General features: G+C 40.4%; 1 protein-coding gene across 1 annotated transcript in view; it reads right to left on the bottom strand.

Annotated features, from left to right (window-relative positions):
• The window catches only part of PDE4DIP (phosphodiesterase 4D interacting protein), a 212,922-nt gene that overhangs the window by 151,974 nt on the left and 44,893 nt on the right, over nt 1–16,055 (bottom strand). The window contains 2 exon segments of the mRNA XM_031656711.1: nt 6,303–6,454; nt 11,637–11,692. Coding sequence (XP_031512571.1) covers nt 6,303–6,454; nt 11,637–11,692 — 208 coding nt within the window.

Genomic DNA, 16,055 nt, shown 5'->3' with positions numbered 1-16,055 from the left:
TCGTGATCCGCCCGTCTCGGCCTCCCAAAGTGCTGGGATTACAGGCTTGAGCCACCGCGCCCGGCCTGTTACTTTATTCTTATATAACTTTGGGCAAGTTATTTGAACCTTGATCTCTTCACTAGTATAATGGTTGTAAAAATAATATCTATCTCATAAGTTAGGAAAATGAACTGAAAAGACACTAAATTAAATATGTTAAATATCTAGAAAACTGCCTGGTGTATAATGAGCACTCAGATAGTAGTTATTGTTATTAGCTACTATTGTGATCTTAATAAATCCTGTCAAATATGATTTCAAAAAGACTCTATTTCTCTCCTGTCCTTTTCATTTTCAGTTTTATCATTTCATTCAAAGTGGAAAAGAGGCCAGGCACGTAGTTTGCGCCTGAAATTCCAGCACTTTGGAGGCCAAGGAGGGCAGACCACTTGAGGCCAGGATTTGGAGACCAGCCTGGCCAACTTAGCGAAACTCTGTCTCTACTAAAAATACAAAAAATTAGCCAGGTGTGGTGGCGGACTGAGGCAGGAGAATCGCTTGAATCCGGGAGGCAGAGGTTGCAATGGAGCTGAGATCGCGCCTCTGCACTCCAGCCTGGGCGACACAGCGAGACTCCATCTCGAAAAAAATGAACAATAAAAAAAAAATAAAGTGGAAAAGAAATGTACATTTCTTGACTTCCTAGTTTCCCATCCTACCCAATCAATTAACACACCAATACCCTCCTTAAAAATATTCAACTTATTGTGAATACCAAGTAGAGGCAGAAGAAATACAAATCCAACAGGATATCTAATTTTTAATACTTTTCAGCTAGTTTAGTTGATGAATATTTACTGAGTTCTTACTATGTACTATATTATGCTATATTCTAGAGACTAGAAAAGAATGGGCAAGAGGTTTTTCCTGTCCTCAAGGAGCTAGAGTCTTGGTATATATCCTGGGATTAGAGAATAAGAGAAGGCATCCTAAAATTAAAAAATAAATAAATGTAAAAAGGCACCTGAGCTGAATCTTGAAGGATGAGTAAGCTTTAACCAAATAAACAATAGGAGAGAAAAGGTTTTCCAGGCAGAGAGAACAGCAGGTACAAAGAAATGAAAGTATGAAATAGCTTTGAATTGCAAGCAGTTCAGAATTAATAGAGTAAAAATCATGTAATAGAGAATATTGGAAGACAAAAGTGGATTTACAGTTTACCTAGAAAGGCAGGAGTCTGGTAGAATTTCAATATGCATCAATCTAAATAGGGGGAACTAGTGATTCCATTTCCAAATAAGCCAACACCTTCATTAGCACCAAACTTTTCACCAGCTGAGTTCCCCAACATAGGAAATACCCACTATCTTTAGGTCACAAAGACATAAGGTGTTTTCAGGCTCAATCATGAGTCACTGGGCAAGTTCCTTTGTTATTCTTTTTGCCATTAGTTCATCATTTGTAAATTGGAATAATAATAATGGCTTTTCTTTTTTTATTATATTTGAAGTTCCGGGATACATGTGCAGAACATGCAGGTTTGTTACACAGGTATATGTGTGCCATGTTGGTTTGCTGCACCCATCAACTCGTCATCTACATTAGGCATTTCTCCTAATATTATCCCTCCCCTTGGCCCGCACCCCCTGACAGGCCCTGGGGTGTGATATTCCCCTCCCTGGGTCCATGTGTTCTCATTGTTCAACTTCCACTTATGAGTGAGAACATAGGGTGTTTGGTTTCCTGTTCCTGTGTTAGTTTGCTGAGAATGATGGTTTCCAGCTTCATCCATGTCCCTGCAAAGGACATGAACTCATCCTTTTTTACGGCTGCATAGTATTCCATGGTGTATACGTGCCACATTTTCTTTATCCAGTCTATCATTGATGGGCATTTGGGTTGGTTCCAAGTCTTTGCTATTGTGAACAGTGCTGCAATAAACATACGTGTGCCTGTGTCTTCATAGTAGATTGATTTATAATCCTTTGGGTATATACCCAGTAATGGGATTGCTAGGTCAAATGGTATTTCTAGTTCTAGATCCTTGAGGAATTGTCACACTGTCTTTTACAATGGTTGAACTAATTTACACTCCCACCAATAGTATAAAAGCGTTCCTGTGTCTCCACATCCTCTCCAGCATCTGTTGTTTCCTGACTTTTTAATGATCTCCATTCTAACTGGTAATCATGCCTTTTCACAGGGTTGTTGTAAATGAGATAATGCTGTCACATACTTAGAACCATATTTGCCACATAGAAAGTGATCATCAAATGCTAGCCAGTATTATGCATGTGCTGCTCCAGTCTCACTCATCCCAGCGATGCTGCAGCTGGGTGCTGTGATCAGTGAGAAAGCATACGGCAAGGGATTTTTCTCAACACATCATTGTGGCCATTTGTAGGTAAAAATTATTTCTGACCCAATAACCTGTTCAGATTTATGATCATGGTACATAAACTTACGGCCCTGAAAAAGTCAAAATTTCTGTGAGTCCTAGTTCCCTCACTTAAAAAATGGGGAGATTGATGCTTGTTCCATGTCTTATAAAGACAAAATAAGACAACTTATGAGATGCACTTAACCCACTGCTCAAGTCTACAGAGCTGAAAAGAATAAAGATCCCTTCATCGGTGGATTCTCTGAGTGGGGAAAAGCCCCTACACAACGAAGTTGGCAAGGTTGGGAAATTAATTAAATCACTCACTCATTCAAAAATACAAATGAAGCATATATGCTAAGCAATGCCCTTCTTTCACCATGGAAAATAATACCTATTGATCTCAACCTGACAAACATACAATTGGAGTTTGTATACACATACAACCATGCTGTTGGTTGTGGGTGGAGAACGAAAGAAAAGAAACACTGTTGTATGTGTGAAATGTTGCCATCTTTGTCCCTTTTTTCTGCACCAACATAAATGATAATTGTCATTTTCACTTGTTAATTGACTAATTATGTTTTGGTTCCATAATGTGCCAGTATTTGCATTTTAAGTCTGTTATTTCTTTCCCTGTAATCAAAGGGCCTTTTTTCTCTAGAATTTCCTACATCAGCAAACATTTTAGAGGTAGCCACATTACTGAACAATTACAATTACTTTCGACAGATTAAGTACCTTTAATATTACTTCTCTCCTGTTCTAACTCTCCTTTCCTTACCTCTCTATAGCCCAGTCTCTTATTTGCTCAATCCATGAACATACCTCTCTTCCTTCCCCCAAATTTCTCCTCTATCTGGAATATTATACTCTACTTCTCTAACTCAGCTTTGGAGACCATGCTCAATGCGCAGCCCCCAGGAGAAATGTCCTCTTGTAAGAGGCCTTTCTCTATTCCTTTAATAAAAGTAGACATTTTCTTTCAAGATCTCAGAGTGTACTGTCCTTATCTCTATGAAAGCACTTGCTATCCTACATTGTAATTAATGCAATGTCTGTACTTCCAAATAGATTATAACTATCTAGGGGTAGGAACTAAAGTATCTCATTTAATGTGATCATGTGTTTGTTGCACGGATAAATGAAATAAGAAGGGATTCCTGGCTGCTCCTTCCAGGCCTGTATCCCTTTGTCTTTAAGCCCTGGAGGAGTCGACCCTACTCTGGCAAAAAACATTTAGCATGTCCCTTCCTCTCTCTGAGTACTGCTACCCGTCCTATATCCCAAGGCTACTGAATGCATATTTTAAACTTTACAGAAAATACCATGTTATTTATTTACATGTTACATATTTTAAACTTTACAGAAAATACCATGTTATTTAGTATTTTACCATTTTTAGGGTGGGGCATTGGAATGTGTTCCTATCTCTCCTATATTTTTTCTAACCAATGGTTTCTCTAATTTTTAAACCCTTTCATGGAAGCTTTTTGTATTTTAGGTGCTGTCATTCAGAGTCCACAGGATGGATGAATGGATATAAAAATGAACAAACGTGGCCGGGCGTTGTGGCTCACGCCTGTAATCCCAGCACTTTGGGAGGCCGAGGCGGGTGGATCACGAGGTCAGAAGATCAAGCCCATCCTGGCTAACACGGTGAAACCCCGTCTCTACTAAAAAAATACAAAAAATTAGCCGGGCTTGGTGGCGGGCGCCTGTTGTCCCAGCTACTCGGGAGGCTGAGGCAGGAGAACGGCGTGAACCCGGGAGGCAGAGCTTGCAGTGAGCTGAGATCCGGCCACTGCACTCCAGCCTGGGCGACAGATCAAGTCTCCGTCTCAAAAAAAAAAAAAAAAATGAACAAACATGTGACCCAACACTGCATGATTTACTGGCAATGACTTTCTGATCAAGCCTGAAGTGGGTTGTAGCCTCTTTATTTACTTTTTATTTGACACATAGCACAGAGAGATTTAAACTATCTCTTATTGGCCTTTTCCCTGCATCTTAGCTTGGTTTCTGTCAGTGTTTCCCAGCATTGAGAAATCAGAACTAATCTGTCATATTAGACCTAAACTTTAAGAGAAAAGGATTTTGGGCCTTATATCTGCATTCCTTCAATGCATTCCTTCAATGGAGGTGACACTGCTTATTTCTATATTTCCAGTCATCTCTCAATGTAAGGGAACATGCAGGCTGGCTGTCCTTTAGAGAGCACCCCACAGTTTTGAGGAGCTCTGCAGCTCTGCTCACCCTTTCTGCATCACAGCAGATCCAAAAGGTGAAAAAAAAAAGGAGGGGGTTGCGGTGTTAGCATCCTTGCTCCCCCCACCAGCACCACACAGCTGTTCAGAGGTTTAGTCTTCAAAAGCCTCTTAATTATCATGCAAACTCTCCGTGTCTTTAAAAAAAATACACACAGTATACATGAGAACGCTGAGCAAAAAAGATGAAGAATAGGCTGATAATTATTAGGCACATGTTATATGGTGCATATTCTTTGCCCACAGAAATATCTGGTAGGATGTACAGAAAGTATTGGTGAAATATTTCTACTTACAAATTGAGGAGAGATGGGGTAAACCCAGGTCAACGCAAACATTTTTGAAATTAGAATTTTACTTTATTTTTTTTTTCTGTCAAAAGTTATCAATTCCAGAATGAGAGAAACCCCAGTATTTTACAATTTACACATTACTTACGTGGGACCTGCTCGCTGGGTATCCCTGAGGGGGCACCAAAGAGCTATTTCTTTCTGTAGAGCACAGGAGTGTAAGAAATTCCAGCTGCCTGTTTCTGGGCTATTTAAAACCCAGTAACTTCTACAGACTTCCTGGGATCAACCCAGCTCACAGGGAGCTGGGGAATCTGTATTACATTATCAGTTATTGTTTTTGGTCAAATCTAAGAACAAACACATGAAGAAGCAGAGCACGCAGCACTGGTTCAGGAGGTTCAAGCAACATTATCAGATTCTTGTTGAGAAACAAACGGTTGTTACTGCGCCACCGCATACTGCAGACAATTCCTAGATATCGAGAGAGGTCCAAGCGAGCAACAGAGAATATAATACTAGCTGCTGGACTGGGACTCCCGGGCTTACTATGTTGCAGCTACAGATTCTCAGAATGCCATTTAAACTTCCTGAGTTTATCTGAGAAGTAAGCCAAGGGTATAGGTGATGAGGCAGCCTTTACTGGTATAGTTAGTCCCCCTTTATCCACAGTTCTGCTTTCCATGGTGTCAGTTACCCATAGTCAACCACAGTCTGAAAATATTAAATAGAAAATTCCAGAAATGAACAATTCATAAATTTAAAATTGCACATTGTTCTGAGTAGCATGATGAAATCTCGTGCTTTCCGCTCCATCTCACCCTTGAATCATCCCTTTGTCCAGCACATCCAGGCCGTATACATTGCCCACCAGTTAGTCACTCAGTAGCTGTCTGGGTTATCAGATTGTTGCAGTATCACAGCGCGGTGTTCAAGTAACTCCTAGTTTACTTACTAATGTAAAAGTGCAAGAGTAGTAATGCTGGTATATTGTTATAATTGTTCTATGTTATTATTAACTATTGTCAATCTCATTAACAATTTATAAATTAAACTTTATCATAAGCATGTATGTATAGAAAAAAACATAGTAAATATAGGGCTCAGTACTACGCAGTTTGAGGCATCCAAAGGGGGTATTAGAATGTACTCCCTACAGATAAGGGGGGGCTGCTGTACAGGCAAGGGGGTCCATAAATCACACCCCCCAGCACACAGCTAACAGAGCATATGTTTATTGGGACACATGCTCTTGAAAGAGACACCATAATGATAATACCATCCATAATCCAGACCAATCCATTGGTCATATTTTTATAAGACATCACTATTCCATAGTACTGCTTCTAATTGGGATAACAATTATCCACTCACATGACTTACCTTCTCAAAGTCTCGAAGAGCCTGGGTCTGTACCTGAGGAGGTTTCTCAAATGCTCTCAAGGAATATGTCTGCACAAAGGGGACCTTTTCACCACTTCTCCAGATCTGTGACTGCACTGGAGGGCCTCGATCTTTAGTGTCACTAAGAAAAGCTGTCAGTGAAACAGAACAACAACAAAAAAGGTTTATATAATAATGGCACTAGGATCATTCTGACTGGCACATTTCAGCAGAATTCAGTTTCTGCAAAATACAAACTCAATCTAGGCCACATAGAAAAAGTTTACATAAAGCAGCCTGTGGTAGATCATATTAATAGCCATCCCCAGTGAATCAAACTAGTTTGTGTCCATATGCCTTTGCAATATGATACTCCTGCCATCAAGAAATGAAGCCTATTTCCCCAGCTCTTGAATCTGGGTTGGCAAAGTGGCTTGCCTTGACTGGCAGAATATGATAAAAGTGCTACTGTATGAGTTCCAGAGACTAGCTTTGAGAGGCCTTGCATTTCTGCTCTTGCCTTATTAGCATCCCAAGACAACCATGCTGTGAAGAAGTCAGTCTACCCCACCGGAGAAGGAAAGGCTGTTCAGGGAAGTGAAGATGCCCCAGCTGACAGTCACCACCTGCCAGACATGTCAGCAAGGCTGTCTGAGATCTTAAGTACCAGTCAAGCCATCAGAATGTTGCAGCCATTTGAGTGATCCCAAGTGAGACCAGCAGTGACAATGCCCAGTTTGCCAAAACAGAATTGTGAGAAATAATAAATCATTGTTGTTTTAAGCCAGGTGTGGGCAGACTTTTTCTTAAAGGACCAGACAGTGTTTTAGGCTTGTGGGTCATATCATCTCTGTCACAGGTACTCAACTCTACACTGTAGCACGGGGCAGACACAGACCATCTGTAAATCAATGAGTGTGACTGTGTGGCTATAAATCTTTACTTATAAAAACTGGCTGTTGGTCCATGGGCTGTAGTTTGCTGCTGACCCCTGTTTTAAGTCACTAAGTTTTGGGATGGTTTGTCACATAACAAAAGGTAACCAAAACAGTCTAAAGGAAAGAACCAAGCTACTAGCAAACTCTATCTACAAATATCTCTACAGAGAATTTTTCAGGTTACTATTTAGTAATAGTAACAATTGTAACAACCAACATATTTAAAGGGCATTACATATTACAAAATAGTTTCACGTGAATTATTTCATTTATGAAATCGCTGCAATGAGTGAAATAGACATAAGTGATTATTAAATCCATTTTACTGATGAATAAGTAAAGGTTCAGAAAGTTTGCTTGTCCAAGATCACATTGCTAAAAAGTGGCAGAACCAATCCCATATTTCCTCCATCTGTCTTTCTTAGCAGTATGCTACTACTGTGTTATTTTAGCAATTAAAGGGATTGCAACAGGTCTGAGAGTGGGGAAAACAGGTAAAGAGTCAGAGATTCAATCACTCCATTAACCAATGGAAGCATTGCTTTGGAAGAACCTAGTGGAGTCTAAGCCGTAATTAACCCTATGCTTGCTTTTGAAAAGTAACGTTGTTAAAGAATGAGAAATCAGAGCCTCTGTCAAACAAAGTACACAGAGGACTCCATGTTGGGGCAGAGTTGGAGTTACAGACTCAGGTAGAAAACATAGAAAGCTACATTACTTTCTTGGCTGACGGAAGGAAATAATGAACCTTTACTATGGAACTACTTTTTAAATAAGAAAGAAGACAATCATGGCAAAGTATTAAGCTCTACAGACAGTGTCAGGGCAAGTAAGCAAAACAGGTACAGGGTGACTGCCTTGCTGAGGAAAAGTTAACTAGACACTTGGGCAAAGGAGATCCAAGGCAGTAAGAGGTAAAATGCCATTGCATGCTTTTCTTCCTATCTCTTTTTCTTTCTCTCTTTTTCTTTCTCTCTTTCTCACTCTCTCCCTTCCTTCCTTCTTTCTTCCTTTCTCTTTCTTTTTTCTTTCTCTTTCCCTCCTACCTCTCTGCCGGCCTCCTTCCTTCCCTCCCCTCCCTCCACTTCCCTCCCTCCCCCCCTCCCCCCCCCCCCCCCCTCCCTCCTTCCCTCCCCCCCTCCCTCCCTCCTTCCCTGCCTTCTTTCCTTCATTCTGCCAACTTGCCAGAAGGAGCCCAAGAAAAAGCACCCAGATGCTTCAGTCAACTTCTTAGAATTCTTTTTTTTTATGTTCAGAAAAGATGGAAATTCATTTCTGCTAAAGAGAAAGAAAAAATTTGAAGACAGGGTGAAGGTGAACAGGCCCATTATAAGAAAGAAACAAAAATCTATATTCTCTCTGCAAGGAAATGAGAGAGAGAAAGAGAAAGAGAGAGAGAGAGAAAAGAAGTCCCAGGATTCTAATGTACCAAAGGGATCTCCTTTTTCTTGTTTTGTTCTAAAAATTGCCCCAGAAGAGCACAGGAGAACATCTCGGCTAATTCATTGGTGATGTTGTAAGGAAACTGAGAGAAATGAAAGAAATGAAGAATTACTGCTGCAGATAATATACAGCCTTGAGGAAAGAAAGGCTTTTAAGATCATAGATATAAAGGCTATTGCTGTATTCTGGGATAAAAGAAAGTCTGATGCAGGGAAAACGGAAGTTGGAAAAACTGGAAAAAGAAAAAAGAAGAAAGAAAAAAGGACTGGAAAGACATTGATGAATAGAAAGATGAAAAGGGTGAAGAAAAAATGATGATAGTCAATGGGGTGATTTTAAAAGAGGCTTTTGTTTTGTTTTGTTTTTTAAATTTGTTTTTTTTGTGTGTGTGTATGAGTTTGTTTTTTGCCTAAAAGTATTTAACTCCCCATTACACCACTGATTTCAAAGAAAAAAACTGAAATGTAAGATCATATCATTTGTTTTTAAACTGAACACTGTACACTGTCTTTTTATTTTTGCAAAATTAATGTAGTATCCAGTGTGTCTTTAGATAACCCTGTCCTTAATGATATTTTCAATAGCCACTAACCTTGCCTGGTACTGTGTGGGGGTTTAAACTAGAACAGAAATTTAAAGCAGGCTTTATTGGTGCATAGCACAAATCAATTACATATATATGGAGATATTATTTTTTTTGCTCTTCAATTGTTTTTCATGCAGCTTACCCAATATAATTGTTCTGTTAGTTGCATACTACTCTGTGATAGCAAATAATAAAATAATTATGATGATATTGCACCTGTTTGGGTGATATTCTGAATGTTTCTAAGTAAATGCAAAATTTTTAATTAAAAGTAATTAGAGGCTGGGCATGGTGGCTCACACCTGTAATCCCAGTATTTTGGGAGGTTGAGTCAGGCGGATCATTTGAGGTCAGGAGTTCAAGACCAGCCTGACCAACATGGTGAAACCCCATCTCTACCAAAACTATAAAAATTAGCCAGCTGTGGTGGCAGGCGCATGTAATCCCAGCTACTCCGGAGGCTGAGGCAGGAGAATTGCTTGAACCTGGGAGGCAGAGGTTGCAGTGAGCCAAGATGGCACCACAGTACTCCAGCCTGGGTGACAGAGCAAGACTCTGTCTCAAAAATAAATAAATAAATAAATGTAAATAGAAAAAATGATTTCTTCCACATTTAGGTGAAATTAAATATACTACTAAGGGGAAGATAATTTGATAAGACAGAATAACAATACTTTATAGTTAGATTGGTGGATATGATAGAAAGAGCAATGCCTTGAGGCTTAGATTTGAATCCTGACCACTTGCCAATTGTGGGAATTTAGGCAAATCTCTTAGTTTTGCTGATATATTGCCTCTGTAAAAACAGGGATAATAATATCTGCTTTATAGAGCTGTTATATGGATTAAATAAAATAATAAATAAAAGCACCTTGCCACATGTCTTATATGTAGTAAGCATTTTATCCATTCCCCTCACATTTTTGCCCTAGTCCTTCAATTTTTGCCTCAAAATGTAGAATATTGACATTTAAAATGTTGAGCATAGTAACCCTTGGAATTTGTGGATTTAACACACAATTTCAAATACTAATTTTAAGTGACTCTGAAATTCTTAACTTATTCAAATTAAAAACTTTTTTCCAAATTGTGCATATAAGCAATCTGTGCTTCCAGGCTGTTACAAAAAAGGCAAAGAACTTAGCAAGGAAGTAAAACCCTCAGGTTGAGAACAAGTTTTATGAAAAATAGACACCAAAAGAATGTTATCTTCTCTTTGGTTTTGCAATTCAAGTAGATCTCTGTCTAATGTTAGCGCACTAATAATTGTGCTGTTGTTAGGAATACATTAATAGTACAATAGGTAAGATACTGAGTGCTTATTCCTTGACAGCCTCTGTACTAAAAGCTTTTCTCCATCTCACGTATGAGATTAACATTATTATTATACCCATTTTATTTATTTATTTATTTATTTATGTTTTATTTTTTGAGACTGAGTCTGCTCTATCACCCAGACTGCAGTGCAGTGCCACGATCTCGGCTCACTGCAACCTCTGCCTCCTGGATTCAAGAGATTGTCCAGCCTCAGTCTCCTGTGCAGCTGGGATTACAGGCATGGGCCACCATGTCCAGCTAATTTTTGTATTTTTGGTGGAGACAGGGTTTCACCATGTTGGCTAGCCTGGTCTTGAACTCCTGATCTCAGGTGATACGCCCACCTCAGCCTCCCAAAGTGCTGGGATTACATGCTTGAGCCATTGTGCTCGGCCTATTATACACATTTTAACTGTGTATTAAGATAGAGCTTTCATTTTAGTAGCATAATTTATTTTAATCATTGTACAAGTGAGTTTAGCCTTGCAATTACAGAATCATTAAAAGTATGAAGAATTCACATAAGTATCTGTAATGATTTACTGTACTGTGCTGCTTCTCAGTACATAGAATTATATCTAGCTTATAATTCTCAGTGTGAAATTGCTACAGTAGTATGTGCAAATTTGGAAATGCACAAAAGTTTGAAGATATTGCCATGATGAATTTAAAGAGGCCGTAATTCAAGAGAATTATGATCAATAGAAAACCAAGAATTGGCCAAGTGCCAATTTCTCCCACACACTTTGGAAAGCTGAAGTGGGTGTATCGCTTGAGGTCAGACATTCAAAACCAGCCTGAGCAACATAGCAAGACTCCCATCTCTAAAAAAAAATATTAAAAATTAGGCATATGTCTGTAGTCCCAGCGACTCAGGAGGCTGAGGTGGAAGGACAGCTTGACCCCAGGAGTTTGAGGCTGCAGTGAGCTATGATCACACCACTGCACTACATCCATAGTAAGAGAGTGAGACCCTGTCTCAAAAGAAAAACAAATGAATAAACAAAAGAAACAAAGAATTTAACAAGGCAAGGCCCATAGCATCCTTACCTGCTGTGTGACTTGTTCTGGGTACCATCTCCCCATCATCCTCTGCAAAATAATCTCTGTGGAGAGAAACACATCATTAATGAATGAGTTACTACCCCACAAGGCTCCCAATCCCAGGGATCAAGGAGAAGACACCTACCTATTTGTTGTTTCTATTTATCTCTCTGCAAGTATTTACTAAGCTTCTATTATGTATCAGGGACAGTGTCAAGTGCTGGGGATACAAAGGCAAACACCACAGAAGAGCTCCTGTTCTCAATAAGTACGTGAGAGCCAGCCTTTAAATAATTTCACAAGTATTCGCTACTATTGTAGTAAATGTTGTGAAGGAAAATGCAGAGGGAACTTAACTAGCACAGGGACTCAGAGAAACTCAGGGAAAGGAACGTTTAAATGTAGATGGGAGGATGTCAACCAGGTGTAGAATGGGAGACTGGGAGTGGGAGAGTGTTCCACCATGAGAGAACAGCAAAGGCCCCGAGTCAGAAAGGACTCTGGCCTGTTAGAGGAACAAAGAAAGCTAACGTTGCAACCAAGCCATGCAGGACCTGTGGTATGGGGTAAGGCTACTGAGTCTAGTGTGAAAAGCTATGGGAAGTCAATGAAGGATTTTAAATGAAGGAAAGCGTGGTAATGATCAGATTTATATTTTAGATAGGTCATTCTAGCTGCATTCTGGCTCTACACAGTGAGACTGTGGAGGGGCAAAAATGGATGGTGAGAGTCTATATTCCAAATAGGAAGTTGTGATGGTTTAACAAAGGGGAAATTTTAAAAATTCAAGATATGTTTAGAAAGTAGAATTGACACAGAAACCTTGAAAAACAGATAAAGTTTATGAGTGGAAATGTTAATAACACCATGATTCAGTAGCAAGAGGTGTGTCTGTTCATCATAGTAAATACCACCATCCCTAGCAGAGAGGGGACAGTATCTCAAAATGTATTCAACAAATACTTGTCAAGCCCATGCTATGTTTTTAGGCACTGTTGTAAGCTCCACAAATGCAGCAGTGAGCAAAACAGACAAAAATACCTGCACTCATGGAATGTTTACAGTAAGGGGAGACGAATAAATAAATTGTATAGTAGCGCTTGGAAACAAATGCTATTAAAAAAAAAGTAAAGTGAGGAATGTGGATAGGGAGAGCTGGAGGTAGGAGGAGGTAGAGGGGATTGCAATTTTCAGTAGACAAGGCTGCTCTATGAAGCCATAAGGATAGGCATGGAGGTCTCTAGGGAAAGAGTCTTCTAAGCAGAGAACATAAAATGCAAAGGCCCATAAGAGGGAGCATACTAGTTAGTGGCTGGGCGCAGTGAGCACGTGGTGAGTAGTAGGAGGCGAGGTCAGGGAAGTAATGGGAGGACTGGGCAGAGGGCACAGACTGTTTGAAGCCTTTCAGGACACAGGGAGGCATTTAGCCACTAGAGTCTTGTGAATCAAAAAGAAAGACAGACTCAGTGACTAATGTTTTAAAGGGCGGCCAGCTACTGTCTTGACAACTGACTGTCTAATGGGGAAGTCAGAAACAGATTATTGCAATGGCCCTACAGAAAGATGCTTTCAATAGATAGCTTATTCTTTAAACTCTTGAGGGCTCCCAAGAATTCTGTAAACAGAGATTTAAAGGACTTCTCTCTCTCTCTCTCTTTTTTTTTGAGACAGAGTTTTTCTCTTGTTGCCCAGGCTGGAGTGCAATGGCACGATCTCGGCTCACCACAACCTCCGCCTCCCAGGTTCAAGCGATTCTCCTGCCTCAGCTTCCCCAGTAGCTGGGATTACAGGCGCCTGTCACCATGCCTGGCAAATTTTGTATTTTTAGTAGAGATGGGATTTCTCCTTATTGGTCAGGCTGGTCTCGAACTCCTGTCCTCAGATGATCCGCCAGCCTCGGCCTCCCAAAGTACAGAGATTACAGGAGTGAGCCACCACGCCCAGCCTGCAGGACTCCTCTTTTTAAAAGCCAGAAGATATTCACAGGGAGGCAGAGGAGGATCTGGCATTTGCTTGGAAATTGGTGGTTTTTTCTTCCCTGCCTCAGGGCTGGATCTTGGCAGAAATCTTCACTTAGTTAAGTCCCAGATGGACATGAAAATACCAGACAGGGCACATTGGGCTGCACATGCCACCTGACAATTATTTCGTATCTAAAAGTAGATCACCAGCTTGTGATCCTTCCAGGCCCCCTGCCTCTTTCCCTTCTCCTCCTTAAAAGCTTTCCCTGAGAGTAAACAATGCCAAAGAGGAAGGTACTACATACACACTCCCCTCTGTGGAGGTAAAATAGAAGGATGTCAAAACTATCAACCAGAACAATGTCTTAAAAAAATTTGTGGGGAAAAAATTTATACTTAGCTGCTGCTATTCACTGAGCATTTCTGCCTAGTCCACAGACAAAGGTGGCTGCATCTGCTGTCAGGAGCAAGGTCAACCCTCAGGCCAAATTCAGCCCATCCGACATGCTTTATTCAGCCCACACAAGTTTGACCCATTTCTAACTGCTCTTGGGAAATGACTGGGTCTACCAACACTGTGCCTGCCTTCCCACACAGGGGGATAACTTGCCCCCTTTACACAGGACAGGGATGTGTTTTCCAGTTTGCCACAGTTCCTGCCACTCCCTGTCCTTGTCGTCCCTCATTCACTTAATTATGATACTTGTCTGGCATCTTGCAGGCTTCTGATGCTGTTACCCCAGTACAGACCAAGTGCAGACAGAATTTCATTTCTGCTTTCTTAAGACGCAGTCTTGAGAAACCCATTGGCTTCAACACACAATTAATTAATTTGTGGTGACAAGCTACTATACTGGCTTGTATGTCACTTTCACCTCTTTGGGTATTAGTTTTCTCTAATATTTATAAAAGAAGGACATGAATTTCTAAGGTTCCTTGCAGTAATTATGCAATTCTATTCTAATAGATGCTTAAACATAAAACCCATTTTAACACTGTCCAAGGATCCAGGGTACCTTCCAGACATGATCTCACTCAATCTTCTCTGCTCTGCAGATTACTCATTATAGGTCAAGAGCAAGCTACAACATAGCAATACATATCAGCCCTACCAGACACCTCACCCTTCCCGCTTCACCCACATCCACTCTGAGCACACTGCCTGCCCGATATGAATCAATAACTGGAAGGATAGAGAGGTCACTTTAGATGGGTACTGAGTTAATAAGCATACTCTCAGTGTCTCAGGAGATTTTTAAGAAATCACTTTAGCTCTATTAACAGCTCAAGTTCCCTCTCTTATTGCCAGAGAAAGGGGCTCACTCAGCTGCTCCACAAGTTAGAAAGGAATCTGATGCTCCCCAAGGGAAGGGGCTCAGAGTGAAGAAACACAGTATATATACCCTGTGGTCTCGGTACTCAGAATCTATTGAGGGAAGCAGGAGTATGACTCAGAGAGATAATTATTAGAAAAATTAGATTTAACAGAGATTTCAGAACATAAATAAGATAGCAATTAATTTTGTCCTGATAGGGAGTGGGCTGGGCTAAGGTTGTGGCGGGGGGAGTCTAGGAAATTTACAGAAAACAGAAAACACCGAATCTAGGTCTTAAAGAATGGGCGTAAATACACAAGGAAACATAACAAAGACCCAATGACAGGAAGATGAACGGTGTGTTCAGGGGGCTTTCATTTTGTTTTCCCCTTCACAACAGCCCCCTCCATCTTCCTGCCCCCAGCCTGAGGAGCCCTAAACTGCCTCCTAGGACATCTTCCAACTTCCTGTTTACCTTTCCCCCACCTGAAGCCTTCCTGCCCGAGCGCTCACCCTCAGGTGGAAATATGAAGGAAAGCCAAGGGTGAAACTGTTTCTTCATTTGCACCTCCCTCCTCAAACAGTATAGCTTAGAAGCCCCCAAAATGATTTAAAATAATGTCAGCAAGAAAGGGGCTAAGATTTACATCACTGTGCAAATACCCATAGAAACAAACTAGAAAAGAACCCAGAGAAGTGAAAAGGCCGCAAGTTTAGAATGGTAGAAAATACACTGAGCATCCTCCCCCTTTTTTTCTTTTTACTATTTTTCCCAAAAGGCTAATTCTTATTTTTAAAAAGCTTGAATAGTGTATTTTTAGTTAATTTACATTATTCTTCCTAATTAATGACCTTGATAAAAGATGAACTCTGGAAATGATTCGGTTCGGCGTGGCCTCTCAAACAGTGAGGGGCATGTGGCATGACAGCAAGACTGCTGAAGTTTGCTCTTCCTTGGGGTCCTCACAGGAGTAGGCATTGAACCAAACACAGATTCTGTTCCAATTCCCATATTCTTGGAGCTCATTTAACATGAGTTGCTGGTTTCTGTTTCAAATTGAATAAATCTTTCAAATGTTCCAAGATCCACTTTTCCTATTTTTAATTTACAGCTATATTCAACTATGGCAAACACAAAAGGGTCAGAA

The sequence above is a fragment of the Papio anubis genome, chromosome 1 (assembly GCF_008728515.1).
Source record: "Papio anubis isolate 15944 chromosome 1, Panubis1.0, whole genome shotgun sequence".
Taxonomy (NCBI): Eukaryota; Metazoa; Chordata; class Mammalia; order Primates; family Cercopithecidae; genus Papio; species Papio anubis.
The sequence above is the reverse complement of the archived record's forward strand: the minus strand, read 5'-3'. Positions and strand labels throughout refer to the sequence as shown.